Genomic DNA, 16,878 nt, shown 5'->3' on the forward strand with positions numbered 1-16,878 from the left:
GCCCCACCACGCCCGGCGCTTCCCGCTGCGAGCGGCGGCTCCTTCTGCCCTTTGCCCCCTCGGCAGCTTCCCCCCCCCCAAGCCCCTCCCTTCCTGCTGCAGCTTAAGATGGCGGCCGAGGTGGATTTCGGGGACCGCGAGCTCTTCGAGCAGCTGGAGGAAGAGGACGGGCCGCCGCCTCCGCCTCCCCTCAGCTTCGAGGAGGAGGAGGAGGGACCCGAGAAAGCGCTAGAGGAGCTGTACGCGCGGCTGCGGGACCGTGAGGAGACGGTGCAGCGGCTCCGGGCGGAGAATATCCTGACGGGAGAGGCAGGGCCTGCTCCGGGGAGGGTGCGGCGCGGCGGGGCGGGAGAAGGGGGGCGCCGCTCCTGCCGCCGGTTCCCTTCCGGGCCAGCCTTGGCGCCTGCCCTCCGCGGGCTGGCGGCCGGCCCGCCGTGAGGGGCTCCGGCTTTTCCCGCCTCCCGGGGAACCTCGGTGAGGCCGGGCCCCGTGCCTTTGTGAGGGAAGGCCCTGTCGGTCTCTGCCTGGCAGCCGGGGCCCCGGCGCGTCCTGAAGGACGATGAGAATTGAGCTTGGCGGGGAGAGGGCAGCCTCCCCCCGGCGGCCCCCCTCCTCGGGCCGCTGCCAGCCCGCCTCTCGGTGCGGCGGCTGGCTTTTCCTGGCTTCTGCTTCCGTCGCTTAAGAGGAAGTTTTCTTTGAAAACTTTTATTCTCGGACCGTCCGGGTCCGTGCCAGCTTCCCTTCAGTCAGCAAAGGAGGTAGTCGAGTACTGGGGTGACTGTTAAAACACCTGATGCTGGACTCCTCCTTTCTGTCTTTCTAGGGAAAAGAAACAGCTGTACGTTCACTTTGAAAATCCGTTTTTGGCATAGCTAGAAATAACTTTAAACTGTTAAATTGTGACTGGTTCCCTAAACGGTTTTGGGGTTTTATACTGCAGCAGAGTGGAATCTGAAATGTTTTATATAGTTTATTTACAAGTATGCATGTCTTACTGTTGTCTTTTTTGTGGTGATTGTAGGTATTTTAAAAATAAAATGCTCTAAATCTGACGATTCGACCATAGTGCATGTAATGAATTATACTATTTAAATTGTCACAGCTAGTCCTCTTTTTCATCTGTGTGTTTTGTTTTGTTTTTTTTTTGGGGGGGGGTGTTTGTTTGTTTGTTTGTTTCATTTTATTGCGTTTCTTCAGCAACAGGTGGATTTGTAACTAATCCTCTGTGCAGTGAAAAGGAAAGTCTGAAACCCCATTTGTTATTCTGTGGAACTTCTGTTAGGTGTTTTCTTGTTTGTTTTGATCCTTTAATTAATTAAGGCGTGGGTCTGTGTCTTCTGAAGAAAGTAATGTTCCTTAACGATAAATTAACATCAGGAACTTAAAAGGAAGCTGAATATTCTGACCCGTCCTAGGTATGTTAATGCTGACTTAAAATGCTTTGTATGACCTATATATGTTTGAAATAGAGTTTGTCTGAGATAACACCTGCCTGAGGTAACAACGTCTGCTGCATCTTTCGGAAACCTCGTTTCTGTGTCCCTGTCCGTTCTCAGATGTTGGGCTTCTAAGATGCAATTATCATTCTTGAAAAGTCTTTTAGACTTGAATATCAACAACTTAGTTTGTATTGCTGTAACTTTATTTATTTGTATGTATCTGTCTGTTTATGAAACTTATGTGGCCTTTAGGGAAACAGATTTTTGTAAAGTTCAGCATGAGAACAAGTATGTTAGAATGGTTGAATAAATAAGAGATCTTATTTTTAAGATCTTATAACAGTTTACTGCAGTTAGAAGAAAACTTCTGTAGTGTGGTGTTCTGTTTTTCTTTCTGCCTCACACCAGGCAACTTGCTTTGCTTGGAAGAGGATGATTTCTGTTTAAGTGAATAGGAACTTCTTAAAAGAAGAGAACTTGTACTAGCCAAACCTTCCTCTCTCTGGACTACAGACTCCTTGCCGTGCTAAAACGGATAGGGAATATTTACAGTAAAGCTAATACAGTAACTATTGCCTGTCTCTCTGTTCTGTTCTTCTAGTGGCATTTCAGTGGACAACTCCAAATTTGATGGGCCTCTGTTACAGATTTTATTTATGAACAATGTAATTTCTAAGTAAGTAGTTACCAAGAAAAGCAGTGCTGACAAGAAATGGGACACTTTTTTTGTTTGTTTGGATATGTTAATGTTTGCCCAAAGGATGGATGGATATATGTTTTATTCAATAACATAAACTTGTTAAGCTTGAAGGGGAGAAAGGATAATGAGCAATATGACAGAAGGTTGGTTGCTTTCATTAGCAATATCTGTTTTTGTCATGAAGTGAAGTGTGACTTCCAGGAGCTTGGAGTCTCAATAGCAGTTTGAGGATCTAAGTGTTGTGAGCAAATATAGTAAATTAAATTTTCCCTGCCTCTGAGTTGATTTTTTGCCACGCTAATATAAGGGTGCTTTCTAACATAGATTGCATTGATGTTGGAGGGGGTTGGGAGGAGGACAGGAGAGAAGTTGCCTGCCCCTTTTCTAAGTTCTTAAGAAGTAGTAAATGGTAAATGCTCAAAAAAAAGACATCTGGCATATGTTTCAATCGTGCTCATGTCTTCATCTCTGTATACTTCTTCACTCTGTTACAGGCAGTATCATCAAGAAATTGAAGATTTTGTTTTTAATTTAGTTCAGAAATATGAAGAGCAGAAGAGAGGTGAACAAGAAAAAACACACTTCAATGTTAAGCCACAGGTACTTTAAAACTCAAATTGTTATTAGGTGCTCCTTCTCTTGCATCTTTATAGTGGGAATATTGAAATACTACACTGCTAAATAGCTGAATTCTAGATGTTTTGTCCTGTTTAATTGCAAATCAAGTAACTATCAAACAAATGCTGTATAACTATTTGTTCCAAAAATAGAGGACCAGGACAAAGAAAATATCCTTTCTGCCCATGAAAATGCTTCTTTAAAATAGTTCCTAGTGAAATTTGTGTAAAAGCAAATAATAATAGTAATAAGTTGGTTTAAATAATCGAGGAGAGACCTTAAGGTACAAACTGAACGTATCCTCTTCTGATTGTATTTGGCCCAACTTTGAGTATATATGAGAGCATAGATGAACAACAGAATCTGGAAATTTCCACTTCCTTCTTAGTTTAGCATTTTGAGTTTTACTTAACATTCACTTTTTAGCATTCACTTTGAATAAAAGGGTGAAATGGCACCTTTCTCTCCATCTTTCTCTTAGCTTTTGAGGTAAGAGTAAAGATGTTCTTATGCAGCGTATTTTGCATCAAAGAAAACATTAGAAATGAGCTGTGTCATACTTTGGACTATGGAAAGCATTATGACTACTGAAGACATCTCATTCCTACGGTTTAACTACTGTTTCATGAAAGAATAGAAGCTGTATTTCGTGTTCTGTGCCTTTTACATACTTTAGTAACTTAGGAGCTTTTCTTTTTAATGTTATTTTAAATTAATTATTTGCATTTTTGCTTTTCATGTCAGCCCTCCAGTGTTCTTTTGGAAGAGGACTGTAAAACAGCAAGCTCGAATTCTGTTAAAAAAATTAAAGAAGCTTTTAGTGTAAGTTTTTGACTATATACTCTTCAATGGTAGGTCTGATTCTTCATTCTAAATATTCAATATACACTGCCATTAAAATAAGATCTTGTTAAATTTCATTTATCAGTGTAATAGCAGTTAAGTTCAGCATGTTTTGGCTACATCAGTGGAAAAAATACTTATTTGTACAGGTGTGGGTGTGTATTATTTGTAAATTCTTACAGAGCGGGGGAAAAAAACCTGGAAGTATTTCAAGCAGTGTGAATTTATAGCAATGCTACCAATCTGACCTAAATACTGACACATTTCTGACAATTTTCTGACTTTTTTTCTACAGGTTGTAGGAAGTGTTCTGTATTTTACCAATTTTTGTCTCGATAAACTGGGACAGCCTATATTAAATGAGAATCCACAGCTGACAGAAGGATGGGAAATACCTAAGTATCCTGTTTACTAAAACAAGGGGTTTTTTTCCGTTTGTCAAATCCAAAGAATGCCAGTCGGTAAATTGAACTCAAATTCTGTCCAGTATCTTGTACATTTCTGTCAAGAGCATATCAGTCGTTACAGATGAAATGTTTTAATGAGTTGTTAGTGGCTTTTTTACTCAAAACATACCTAAGTCTTTTGATATGATTGGCTCACTGATTGTTAGAAGGCTCATGCTTGGGAAGAGTGAATGCCTTATCGCCATAAACACACCTTGTGACTTCAGGAATTTCCTGGGCCAGTCTGTAATCAGGTTTGGAATGACAGCTCATTCCAGATATGAACAAGCATTCTCCCTCTATAAAATCTGCTGTTCGGGAGAAGAAAAGGGCTTGGCAAACTAAAATATGTTGTCAGGTGATTTTTTTTTTTTTCCAAATGTGGGAGCCAGAGGGAAAGTCTTTTAATACAGTTTAATTATGGAATGCGCTTAACTTGCATCTATTTTAAAGTTGGTTCTTTACTGTTTATTAAAGCCAGTATTTGAAAAGTGGGATTGAGGGAAATGTTGGAAAAAGTGTTTTTTAATATTGCAGTCCTCCATGACAAAAAGAAATTGGACAAGAAATTTCTCAAGTAATCTCTTCTCCCCAGTTTTCTGGTATTGCTTCTGCCCCAGAAAGAATCAGGATAAGAACCAGTTTCACAGTTCATTTCTGCAATATCTAGTTATCAAGCATATAATAAAGGTCATTTCCTGGTGTTAAAAAATTAGTCGTATCTGAACAAAAATGGCAAATTTATAAGACAGCTAACCTGGGTTTTCTTGTGCCTGCCTTTGAGTATGTATGCACTGTGCTGTAATTTTACATTTGGAAAGCTGCCTCTGTTGTAGTGCATTAAGTCAATCCTATTCTCCAAATGATATTTGTACTATCTCCCAACCTCCAGATGAAGGAAGTAGATGCCTAACAGGGGAATTTCACCTAAAATGCAAAGTTAAGTGCGGCTAAACTTTTATGTCTGCCAGCTTAGCTTTGATAATGTTCTTGAAATGTACTTAACTGCATCTTTCTTTAGAGCTCCCATAGATGACATTGAGCCTAAAATAGCACTTACTTCTGAGTGAAATGGTATATCAGGTACCGTGCTTCTAAGTGACTGAAGTACTGCACTCAATTTACACTTCAGTTCGACTAGTATCTGGCATCTGCTTTTCTTTTTAAAAGCAACTGTGAGATTCTGGAAACTGCTGTGCTTCTGGACTCTACTGAACCTCTTAGTCTTTACCATGCCGGTTTGCTTGCGGCCCTCTTGTCTTCTCATACATTTTTAGACAAATGGGCAGAGCAGCTGACATAGAGAAGTCCAAAAGCAAACACAAGTAGTATGATATGACCTGTCTCTGCCTACTTCAGAAGCGAGTTGTTTTTGAAAGTCTACCAAAATATATTATTAATAAGATTGCTGTGAAGCATATCAGAATTACTAGCTTGAAACTTCTGCCTGTAAACAAGAGGGTTGTAGTTCTAGCAAGTGCTGATAAAGAACAAAATTGGTTACTGGATAGAAATTGGGTAGGAGGAAACAATGTAAGCCCATCTTAGCAAATAGTTTATAGTAGATACAGTTTTACAGTTTATACTATGGTCTTCCTATCAAGGACCCATCTGTAACTTAATCCAGAAGAGTCAATAGTCTATTCAAAGCACTACTAGGTTTTCACTGATATTTTAAACAAGATTGAAATTTTGCTTCATCCAGTAGCAGTTCCTTATTGAAATCTAAAGATATCAGCAAGTTTTCAGCCAGATTCTCTCCCTAGATGGACAAGAAATACAAGTAAAACCAAAAAGGTTTGTATTATTCTTAAATATAAAGTTTTGAGCTGAAAAGTTCAGATGTACGCTGTGATTATTCCCTAGTATACTAAACCCTTGAACATACTTGAGCAACGAGTTTAAGTAAACCAGTGCTGAGCTTTACAGTCAGTGGGTCTCTCTTATTTATTGGCTTTCTTTAGGAAGGGCCTAAAATCAATGTGTAAAAACTTCCTGAAGCTTATGCTCAGTTCTTCCGTTGCTTGCCTTTTTAGTGATTGCTTTGTCATCCTTGCACTGGTGTACTATCATCATTCTTACTGTTTTGTAGAACAACTCCTGTCTGACTTATTTTATAGACTTTTAAGACAGATTGATCGTAGAGTTGATTCTATAGCTTTTATGGGAGATAAGAAGTAAAGGGAATCGAGTTTTCCAGCTGACAGCTTGTGTGGTCTTCATAGCATCTAAAGTCACTGATTTCAGATGCGATGAAGACCAGGCAAGCTTTTTCGTTGGAATTTCAAAGATAAAGGAGCATGCTGATTTAAACTCTGTTTTGATTAGAAATACTACCATCTAAATGGAAAGCAGATTGAAGGGTTGTGCTCCTGATGTGGGATGGTGATAAAATACTTGGATCACCACAGAAGGTTTCTGTCTGAATGCTATGTAAAGGTGAAGCAGAAGATGTGCTTCACTTTAATTAGAGGCTTCAAGAGGTTGGAGTGTGTGTGTGTGGGGGGGGGTTACCCTGGACACTCATCCTTGTGTCACCCTTTTGTCTCCGCTTCTGGTTCCCATCCTAATACAGTAAAAACGAATGTTCGGAAAATAAATCTTTCTCTGAAATCTTGTAAGAGATTGGAATTTTGTTGAAAATGTTTGCTGCCATGGTATGAATGTACAAGGAAAATTAAACGAAGGCAGCTGCAGTTCCATTCCAGGTTTTCAGTGCACAATTTCACAGTATGCACAACTTCTTCAAACTGAGGTATTAATGTACTACAGGCATATTAAATTGAGGGGTTCCTTGTCTGTACTCTAGAGTTAAAAGTACTGTTTTAACATCTTCACTTTCCTTCCTCTGGACATAGCATAAGCTTTAGTATGTAGGATTTTTTTTTTTTTCATTTATTGGCATTATCTAAGCAAATGTTTACATATTTAATCAGAAGCAGAAATCTTTCAGTGAATACTCTTCTGTCTGCAGCATGATACAAGGAAAAGCTTTTCCACCTTTAGGACAGTGAACTATTGGATCAGGTTGCCCAGAGGCGTTATGCAGTCTCCATCCTGAAAGATATTCAAGACCCAACTGGATAAAGCCCTGAACAACCTGGTCTGATCTTGTAGCTGACCCAGCTTTGATTAAGGGACTGGATTAGAGATTTCCTGAGATCCAGCCTGAATTATTCTATGGCTGTTCTATTCCCTCTTAAAGGAATAGACCTCTCTTATACGGGATATAAAACTCCATTTCTGCCTGGTAGTACTACTTTTCCACTTTAATTTTAGTTCTCCTCTTTCTGTCTGTCTGTCTGTCTGTCTGTCTGTCTTTCTGTCTGTCTTTCTGTCTGTCTTTCTGTCTGTCTGTCTTTCTGTCTGTCTTTCTGTCTGTCTTTCTGTCTGTCTTTCTGTCTGTCTGTCTGTCTGTCTGTCTGTCTGTCTTTCTGTCTGTCTTTCTGTCTGTCTTTCTGTCTGTCTTTCTGTCTGTCTTTCTGTCTGTCTTTCTGTCTGTCTTTCTGTCTGTCTTTCTGTCTGTCTTTCTGTCTGTCTTTCTGTCTGTCTTTCTGTCTGTCTTTCTGTCTGTCTTTCTGTCTGTCTTTCTGTCTGTCTTTCTGTCTTTCTGTCTTTCTGTCTTCTCCATGTGCTGTCATGTTCCCCCCCCCCCCCCTCCCCAATGCTGTGCCTGTGTCTCATTTCTTGTGTTCTCCTTAGGACTGTGAAATAAAAATATTCTGTTGCTCTATTTTGAAGGTTGATATTACACAGTCAGTTTAAGAGAAGCAGAAGACAGCATATGAAATCAGCAAGAAATGCTTACATTTTTTTCCTTTCTAAGTCTAAAACTAAAAATCTAACAAAATTAAGTGCATTTAAAATTGCAAAATTATTTTCAGGCTTAATTTCTTGTGCATTTTTTAAGCAGGCCAAAACCGCATTGTTTCAATTGTGGTTCTGAAGACCATCAAATGAAAGACTGTCCAAAGGTAAAGTCTACATCAGTATTCAAAAGACTGCAGCTCTCCAAGAAATGTTTCAGTGTTACTGCACCATTTAAAAAAAATAATTAGATGCATTGGGGTCAGGATGTACAAATGGTTATTCATCTCTGTTGATTAGATTATACTGTTCATGCTTAAAAATTCTAACATACTAAATCAGAACATAAATTAATTTTGTAGCATAATGGTTTGAATGTCTCCCTTAATTTATGGAGGAGCATTTCTCAGTCTGAACAGTCTTTCCTCCTGTTTTAGAGCTCAGCTAGATCCAATGCAAATACTCTTGGGATATTGCTATGTAGTTTTCCTTACAACTGTGGTTCTATCATATGGCCATGTGATAAACAATTAAGCATCCCGAGGGCAAGGAGTACCAGTTTTATGTTGGGTGAAGGAGTACATAAATTGTAAATTGTCCAAATCTAAACTTCCTAATTGTGTTATCTTTAAGCCACGAAATGCAGCTCGTATAAGTGAGAAGAGAAAGGAGTTTCTGGAAGCTTGTGGTGAAGCGAGCAATCAGAATTTTCAGCAGCGTTATCATGCAGAAGAAGTAGAAGAGAGGTTTGGAAAATTTAAACCAGGAGTAATTAGGTATCTCTTTTCCTTCCATTAGCTGTTGCACTGCTTTTCTGGAATACCTTTTCTGCCTTTGGAGTGCCAGATGTTACTTTCCAGAGTTCTATCAGTCCATCTGCTACTCTTAACTATAGGTGTATTATGGTCGAATTCGTTTGCTAAATAAAATTTTGTTTAATAAATTGCACAGATACTTTTCAAATGAAAAGGCATTGCTAGCTTAATAGTCCTGCCCTTTCCCATGGCCCTTTCCCTAATGTAGGGAGACAAATTTTACTCTTCGGCTACTCAAATTGCAAATATATTATGTTCCTAATAAACTAAAAATGCATGCAAGATTCGGAAAGTTTTGAGCTTTGAGTGTCCCTTCCTCTCTTTTTCTCTCTATTCAAAATGTTTTAAAAAATCATAATACGGCTGTAGCAGTCTCCAAAGAAATGATCAGTATATTTAGTGTTGCATTAAGTTCCACGCTTCCTGTCATCACAGCTACAGTTAAGGCCAATAACAAGTTGAGTAAGTTGTTCTCAGCATAGAGTTAATTCTCATAAAATGTTTAAGCATTAATGTGCACTTGTATGGAGAAATGAAAGTGTTAAAAGTTATTTTTAACATCAGAGCTGGTTTTGACTTAAAATTGTTTTATCTGGGATTGACAGGCAACATAATTTGAGCTAAAACTAAGTTATTTTAACTTGATAGTTTAAAATTCAACAATGTTCATAACTTCCTTTTGACAAAAAACTCAGTTATGGATTTTACTGGAGGACTTTTTGTTTTCTGTTTTGTTTCCTTAACTTAGTGGGGAACTTCAAGATGCACTTGGTGTCACAGACAAGAGTCTTCCTCCATTTATATATCGCATGCGTCAGCTGGGTTATCCTCCAGGTTGGCTCAAGGAAGCTGAAATGGAGCACTCGGGACTCGCGCTTTATGATGGAAAAGGTAAGGAATGTGCTGTGGGAATGCAGTTTTCAGCGTGCAGGCTATTTACTGGCTGCACCCTATTCAGGAGACAATAAAGTACCTAGTTTGTAAACCATCATCTTTCTCATGGAAGAGTGAGAAAGTTGTAAATCAAGTTTTCTTTTCTAAAGTCATGTAAAAATACTCCCCTTCCATTTAGCTATGCTGTGACAATGAAACAACTTTTATAATGATTGGTTTTCATTGATGAAGACTGTCAGTGTGATTTCTTTCTTATCAACCCTTCATATTAGAACATGGAGTTCCTGTGAAACCGTGCAAGACTTGCAAGTAGCCTATTGTCAAATTTCCTCTTCCGATTTTTTTAATAAGCTTCTCTTCTATATTTTATGAAAGAAACCATAATACTTTCTAAAGTTCAATAACTTATATAATAAGAGTAAGAAGACCACCAGCAAGCAAAGAATACATTTCTTGAAGCCCAACTTACCAAGTAATATACCAGCTTTTTATTAATGACCAACGTTTATGCTGCATCTCAGAGAACAGTCCTGATGCCAAATTCTGAGGCTAGTAATGGTACATAAAGAGTAGTAGTATTGTGAATGCCCACTTAGGTTTCTGAGGAAGCTTCATGCATGTATCTGATAGACTTGGTCACTGTTATTGCCTTTGTGGATTACAAAGGCTTCTACCAATACTTACATTCCAAAAACTAAAACCCTGTTCTCAAATCCTGTGGATTTCTTCAGTAACATTCTTAATTGGCATGAATAATAATTGTATTTTATTATAGGTGATGGGGGAACAGAAGATGAAGGATCTCATCAACCAAAACGCGTCACTTATGATGTCTCTAAGTTGATAAACTACCCAGGTTTTAACATATCCACTCCAAGTGGGATCCCAGATGTAAGTGGCTGTCCTCTGCCTTCTAAACAACATGCTGAGTAACATTAATTGCTTTTAGTCAAGTTTAATGTTTTGTATTCTGCATCTGGCAATTTTCTTTCAACAGGCTCTTATTTGTAAGCACCTGGTTTGGGGCTGGGGGCTGTTGAGGTAATTGACGTGATATCCATCTATCTGATATCTATCACAGCTCTTGCGGGTATGGTCTGACAGTGCTTATGTGGCAATTATTTCCATTATGAGACCAACAGGAGCCTCAAAGGGCAGTTTGATTTTTTTTTTTTTTTTCTTAAACACAAAACTTCACACACGAATGCCTGTTCCTTCCGTATATCTAAATTTTCTGAATGTTCTTGGAATATGAAAATTACTGTGGGTGTTATAAATATAATTTCAACTTATAATTTCAGACTCTATCAGACCAGTGCACAGTCTCTGGGAAGCTTTGTAACAGCTAAACAAAACAAGTCATATCCGAAGACCCACATAGTGGGTGCCCTCTTAAGCACAGAGCACACAGGGAATCTCCTGTGGCTGTTGCTGCTGCTGAACTTTTATTTTCAAAAGCATTTTAACCTGCTGTTAGCAGTGAACTTCGTCACTGATGTTATTGCCTGTGCATTAAAAAGAAGTACGTTTTCTTTTGCAACTTTACGTTTGCCCATTTAGTGGCCTCCAAATGTGGGTTTTTTTCATTCAGTATTCTTAACCAAAGTTCTGTCCTCAAATTTTGTTCAGTTTTCACTAAAAAATAACAGTTTTTCAAAGTAAGCCTTTTTCGTCTGAACGGTTATTTCAAGGGGAAGTTTGTAGTTTTGTTACAGATGTTGAAGAGTAGTTGCTATGAAATGGTTAATGACATTTCGTAAAGGTGATGATTAATTTTTATTATTATTATTATTATTATTATTATTATTATTATTATTATTATTATTATTATTATTATTATTATTATTCCTACCCAGTCATAGTGCATTGCATCAGTTGTTTGTGTTCACAGGTGAGAGTACTTTGGTTTGCCAGAAGCTCCTACTAAAGATATATTTACTCTGATAAATGAGGCTTTTGATGAGAACTTGAATTCATCTTGGCTTGTTAATCTCTTAGTGTTTCTCTGTCATGTTATTAGCCAACCCTTTTTTTTTTTTTCCTGTAGGAATGGCAGATATTTGGTTCCATCCCCATGCAGCCATCTCAACAGAAGGATGTTTTTGCTAACTACCTTTCTAATTTTCATGCGGTGAATATATCTCATTGTTATTCGCAAAAAAAAAAAAGCTGTCTTGTGGTTAGTGTAGCCAATGATGACGTCTTGTTTATGTCTTCTTTTTTGCACCAGGGGATAGACTTTCTTATTGACGCCATCAGGTGTGAAATGCTGATGCTTGGCTTATCTGTTCTAAGAAAAAGGAGCTTCATGCTTAGAACAAATTCCATTATTTCAGTTAATATAAGCAGATCCCAATTGTGCAGTATCTTATGAACAGTTGTGAAAAAAGGTTGCTATAAACTTTTACAGCCTAAAAATGGTCTTAGTTCCAGACTTCCCTAATAAGTGAAAAGCTTACTTGCCATAGTCATGATTTGAAGTAATCTTATTGTAGTGACTTGAGAAACACATGGTAGTCCTGTCCTGTGTCATTCTCGGGTCTTCTCTAATGTGGCTCTAGCCTAGTGTTACCTACTGCAGAATACTTCCAGTTAAGGGTGGAAGATGTATGCTCTGCTCTCAGCCCCAAAGTGTAACGCTATATGGAATTAAATGGTAAATTCTAAGCCTGCCAGGAAGGGATGTGCAATACTTGCATTGTGATGGTCTCATAAGATCTGGGTGTCCAGGTGGAAACTTGGTTGTAATCCTGTGTTAGGAATGCAGGCGGTCTTTTCTTTTGCCACTTAAACCTGAACAGGACTACAGTTCTGTTCAGTTGCATTAAAACTCTCAAATGTCAATGTCTGGTTTACACGCTGGGTCGCCAAATGATTGTATAGTTATGAAATTGCTTTAAATATGTTCTTATAGCTGGAAACGTTAGCTTGTACAACTTAATACTAATTTCTTTTGTTTTCCTGGATAATTTCTCTTCAGCCAAGTCCAAAATCTAGCAATAAAAGGGCTGCATCTCAGTCAAGCTCTCATCATTCAAAACGACCAAAAGAAGACAATTTGGAGGTAGCAGCAGCTGACATGGACCTAGATTCTGGTATTGTTATTCTGCAATTTTTTTTCCTAGTTTCAATTTTTATTTTCAGAATAACTTGCTCTGAATTGAAATGTCAGTGTTCATAAAGAGAAACCGATGTGTTAGTATTCATTATGGTGGTAATTCATGTAACTGCTAACATATGCTAGCAGTGTCCTACTATAGTTGCATTTGGGCCCCTCTACAATAAGCATTCTCTGTTGCTGTGATTGTCGTATCTTCTCATACCAAGCAGGAGGTTTCAAGTGTGCTCAGAGCAATTGGAATGTTAGGTTACAAATTCCAATCTCTTTACTTCAGGTGTATCCTAAAGAAACTTCTGTTATGAATTCCTCCAAGTCCTTAAATATTTGGATGAAATAACAGAGGAAGTTACAAGCTCACAACTTCTTAAAAATGAGTCCAACTCAAAGGAGGACTTAGTGTTGTTTCACCAGCTATTCTTAGATTTAAACTCCTGGCTTTCCTTTTGGATTTCCTACAAGGAAATCCTTCAGTGTGTCTTGGTGTGGAATAAGTTTGTTCTCAATACATTTGAGAGTATTTCTTTTTTCTTGAATGGCTAGCAGAGTTAAAATCCCGCAAACCATAGTTTCAGTGGATATTAAAGCCTTCAAGAAGTTTGTTCTATATAAGCTGAAAACCAAGGGTGAGAAGACCTAAGTGTGCTAGTTAATCAGAGCATTGGCACTTTGAATCTTGTCCTAGTCAGATTTCAGACTCTAATAGATGTCTTTCAATCTGTTTCTAGATCTGGAAGTGTCACAAAGATCTCAAACTCGTAACAGTTTTCAGTTCCAACCTCCGCTGCCACCTGGACGTCCATCGTCAACTCCTCCTCCTTTACCACGAGGAACACCGCCGCTAAATCTTACATCAACTCAGCCTTCAACACCCACCCACCCTCCTCTTCCTAGGACTACTCCACCATTGAATCCTTCCAGTGATACTCCTCAGCCAAAAATAGTGGACTCAATCATGGATGAGGATACTCTGACCTTGGAAGAGCTAGAGGAACAGCAGCGATTAATCTGGGCAGCGCTAGAGCAGGCAGAAAGCACAAACAGTGACTCTGATATTCCTGTTGATACACCTTTAACTGGAAATTCTGTTACATCATCGCCATCTAGGAATGAAGTAGATCTTGTTGCAGAAGTAAGATCATCTGATAAGGTGATTACAGTGGAAACTAGGTTTTCTGACATCAGTGAACAGATACCAGAAAATGAACGTTCTGTAACTAGTCCTAATCCAGGAGATAGTTTACTTAACTTAAAGGAAAATCCTGATAATACGGATTCTGAAGGCTTGCTGGATAACACCATGCCTGCTCCCAACCGTGAGGTTAAAGATGGTGAAAACACAGGTGGTAATAAAGTGGTCACAAGCATTGAATCATCTGCAAAAAACTCCAGTCTTGTTCCTGATATGAGCAAGTTCGCTGCAGGCATAACACCATTTGAATTTGAAAATATGGCAGAGTCAACAGGTGTTTATCTACGAATAAGAAGCGTGTTAAAAAATTCCCCAAGAAACCAGCAAAAGAAAAAGACTTCATTTTAACTGGTCTTCCTTTGTTTCCTTATGTCCAAATCCCTGCTTCCTCCTTTCCCCTCCTCCAGTTTTACAAACTCTATAGCCTTCCTCATCCTTTTGTGGGAAGGAGAAAATCTTGACAAATACAGCTCTGCCCCGTTCTTCCTTGGGACTGAAGTCACTGCAGGGCTTCCGTATTGACCAGGACCACCAACGCAGCCAGAAAATATAGAAGCGTTTTCCAAATTGCATCCTTCCGCTAAGGAATAACAGGACTGTTGATTTGTTAAGAGCGATTTACTTGCCAATACATGAAACTCTAAAAAGAGGAGTTTGTGGTTTGCTGTTCATTACTTTGGCTAAGATTTATATTGTCCTTGAGTTTCAGGTGGATTGGTGACTTTTTAAATATCTGTCCTTTGTACAATAATCTATACTTTATACATTTTGCTAATTATCCTGTAGATAAGTTTAATATATTCAGAATGTTTTTAAAAAGGTCTAACATTAAGATTTCCCACATCAAAATCCTGGCAATTGGATGAAAATAATCAGGGATGACCAGCATTATCTTCACCATTTCAAATATTTTTATAAATTATTTATGTGGGTCAGTTTTAATTACCACTGTATCTTTTGTAACATCATCCTTCATGTAAACTTGCTGTACATACATGTTCATTGTTGTGTACAGAGGTTTAATAAATAAGCTTTTATAGAAAGTTTGTTTTTTTTTTAATTTGAGTCCTATACTATCAAACTGCTGATTTTTGAAAATTAGCCGCTGAAGATAATTAGAAAAACAAGCTGATTAAAATGAGGATGAAAAAGGTTAAATTTGAGGAAGGGTCACCACTACTGGGTTCAGGTTTTCATAATCAATAAGCTGTTAAAATTATTTTTAGCTACTTAAATAGAACCTTGCCATACCATTTAATTTTCATAATCTGAAGAATTGCCCACTTCCAAAAGCTTAGAAGTGTTACAATTCGGCTAATTAATTGTTCTAACACTTTTTTTTTCCCTTTATTGTTTTCAGAGGGACCTGTAGGTGCAATGACTGTACGTTATTTGCATTGCCAACAGAGGGAGTACTAGATTGACTTAGCAGTATTCATTGGAGCTTCTAAAGCATGTGTTTGTCCTTACATAAATGCAGGAAAACAGTCTTCCTAGCCAAGTGAGATGCGTAGTAAAACAAAGTATTTTCAAGTATCTAAGAAAACACTTGTGAAGGGGGGATGTTCAAAGCTGGTTTTGATAAGATAACTTCAGAGACTGAACTTACTCTTTAGAATTTTTGGCCTTACAGGTATTACATATTTCCCAAAGATCCTTATAATGTATGATATTAGTACGCTCTGCCTTTGAATGCTTAAGAGAACCCCAGGCTTTTTGTAGTTTAAGCTTTTATATTTATTTCCTTTTTTTTCTTTAAACTTTACAGGAATGGAAAACCAAATTGTCTTTATTACGAACTGCTTGTCTTCTGAGAGGCTGAAAAAAATTTTTGCAGCACATACCAGTTCAGTTTATCTGGTTGCATTTGGAAAGCAGTGGTCAAGGTAAATGTTCATCGTATGTGCTAAAATGAAAGGCTTTTTTTTTTTTTTTTCATCTTTTATAGGAGAAATAGTATTACTTTCTGTAACAGGAATGGATAACAAAATAATATGTTGCTTCCAGCTTCTACACATTTCACAAAGAATGCTCTATCGGGAAGCATATCTTGTACTTTCTCCGCACCTTGTCCTCCGATGGAGTTAAAAGCTAGTAAGGACAGTTTACACAAGCCATTATGTGCTGTGTGCTTCATCATTCACATGTGGATGACAATGTGATGCAGGGAATGAGGTAATGATTTCAAGTGTACACACCTTTTGGGTGTGTTGAGGTGCTCATCTTTTAAACATGTGGTTGTCTCTCCACACCTTAAAAGATCTTTTTTTAATAGCTTTTGTGAAATGCTGCTCCTTCAGTAGGACGTGCGGCCTAAACTTTACTTGTGTACTTCTGCCTTGCTTACAGAAACCGCAAGATGAAAAACATCTTTATATGCTTAGTACCCTTTAGCGCTCTGTGTGTTCACAATAAATTCGTAACAGATCACCCTTCTACCTACTTGATCAGAATAGGTAAGTCTATGTTTGTACAAATTCCCAGACTTATGACTAAAGTAGCTGTTAACTTTATTGCTTCCAAGATTTATACGGAAGGTATTAGAGTAAGGGTAAAGTGAAGTCATTTCAGCAATATGGCTTTTAATGTAATGGTAAATTCTAGTGTAAATATGTTAAGTCCATAATTTTATAAGGCTTTGAGTTTTAAATTGTTCAGCATTTTTTCACTTTGGCCACTCTTGTATTTGCTGCACACAAACTACTTGGAGATACGGCTCTTTTTCATTTTTGGAAGATCATAGAATGCTTTGGGATGGAAGGCACCTTTAAAGGCCATCTAGTCCAACCCCTCTGCAATGGGCAGGGACATCTTCAACCAGATCAGGTTGCTCAGAGCCCCATCCAGCCTGGCCTTGAATGTTTCCAATGATGATGTCATCCAAAGATGATGTCTTCTGTTTCTAAAGCAAATATTATTGGGGGGGGGCAGGGAGGACATTTTGTATCCACTGGAATTTTAGTCCAAAGTGACTGGACTGACTGGTTGCTCAAGTCAGCAAATGTT

General features: G+C 38.3%; 1 protein-coding gene across 4 annotated transcripts; it reads left to right on the forward strand.

Annotated features, from left to right (window-relative positions):
* Positions 1-45: 45 nt before the first annotated feature.
* Positions 46-16,328, forward strand: ZCCHC8 (zinc finger CCHC-type containing 8). Of its 4 annotated transcripts, XR_015704176.1 has the most exons (17): positions 46-292; positions 1,373-1,415; positions 2,041-2,115; positions 2,634-2,739; positions 3,502-3,579; positions 3,896-3,999; positions 5,778-5,843; positions 7,957-8,020; positions 8,487-8,629; positions 9,417-9,559; positions 10,338-10,453; positions 11,610-11,693; positions 12,543-12,657; positions 13,409-13,830; positions 15,641-15,758; positions 15,880-16,047; positions 16,222-16,319. XR_015704176.1 is itself a non-coding variant. In XM_087754981.1 (14 exons), the coding sequence occupies exons 1-14, from the start codon at positions 109-111 to the stop codon at positions 14,218-14,220; spliced, it is 2,133 nt and encodes a 710-aa protein (XP_087611107.1). In that variant the 5' UTR covers positions 48-108; the 3' UTR covers positions 14,221-14,909. The 4 variants fall into 4 exon arrangements, 2 of the variants coding, with proteins under 2 accessions (XP_087611107.1, XP_087611108.1); XR_015704177.1 differs by lacking the exon at positions 15,880-16,047 and having other exon boundaries at positions 16,222-16,328; XM_087754981.1 differs by lacking the exons at positions 15,641-15,758; positions 15,880-16,047; positions 16,222-16,319 and having other exon boundaries at positions 48-292; positions 13,409-14,909.
* The last annotated feature ends 550 nt before the right edge of the window (positions 16,329-16,878 follow it).

This window comes from Nipponia nippon, unplaced genomic scaffold, assembly GCF_047370975.1.
Source record: "Nipponia nippon isolate SJK-2023a ecotype South Korea unplaced genomic scaffold, ASM4737097v1 scaffold_18, whole genome shotgun sequence".
In the NCBI taxonomy this organism is placed as follows: domain Eukaryota; kingdom Metazoa; phylum Chordata; class Aves; order Pelecaniformes; family Threskiornithidae; genus Nipponia; species Nipponia nippon.

Excerpts from the sequence above, each read along its gene's own strand:
- ZCCHC8 (XM_087754981.1), top strand. The coding sequence starts at position 109 with ATGGCGGCCGAGGTGGATTTCGGGGACCGCGAGCTCTTCGAGCAGCTG. Across the intron at positions 9,560-10,337 it reads CGCGCTTTATGATGGAAAAG|GTGATGGGGGAACAGAAGAT; the intron begins GTAAGGAATGTG and ends ATTTTATTATAG. Across the intron at positions 11,694-12,542 it reads ACCTTTCTAATTTTCATGCG|CCAAGTCCAAAATCTAGCAA; the intron begins GTGAATATATCT and ends ATTTCTCTTCAG.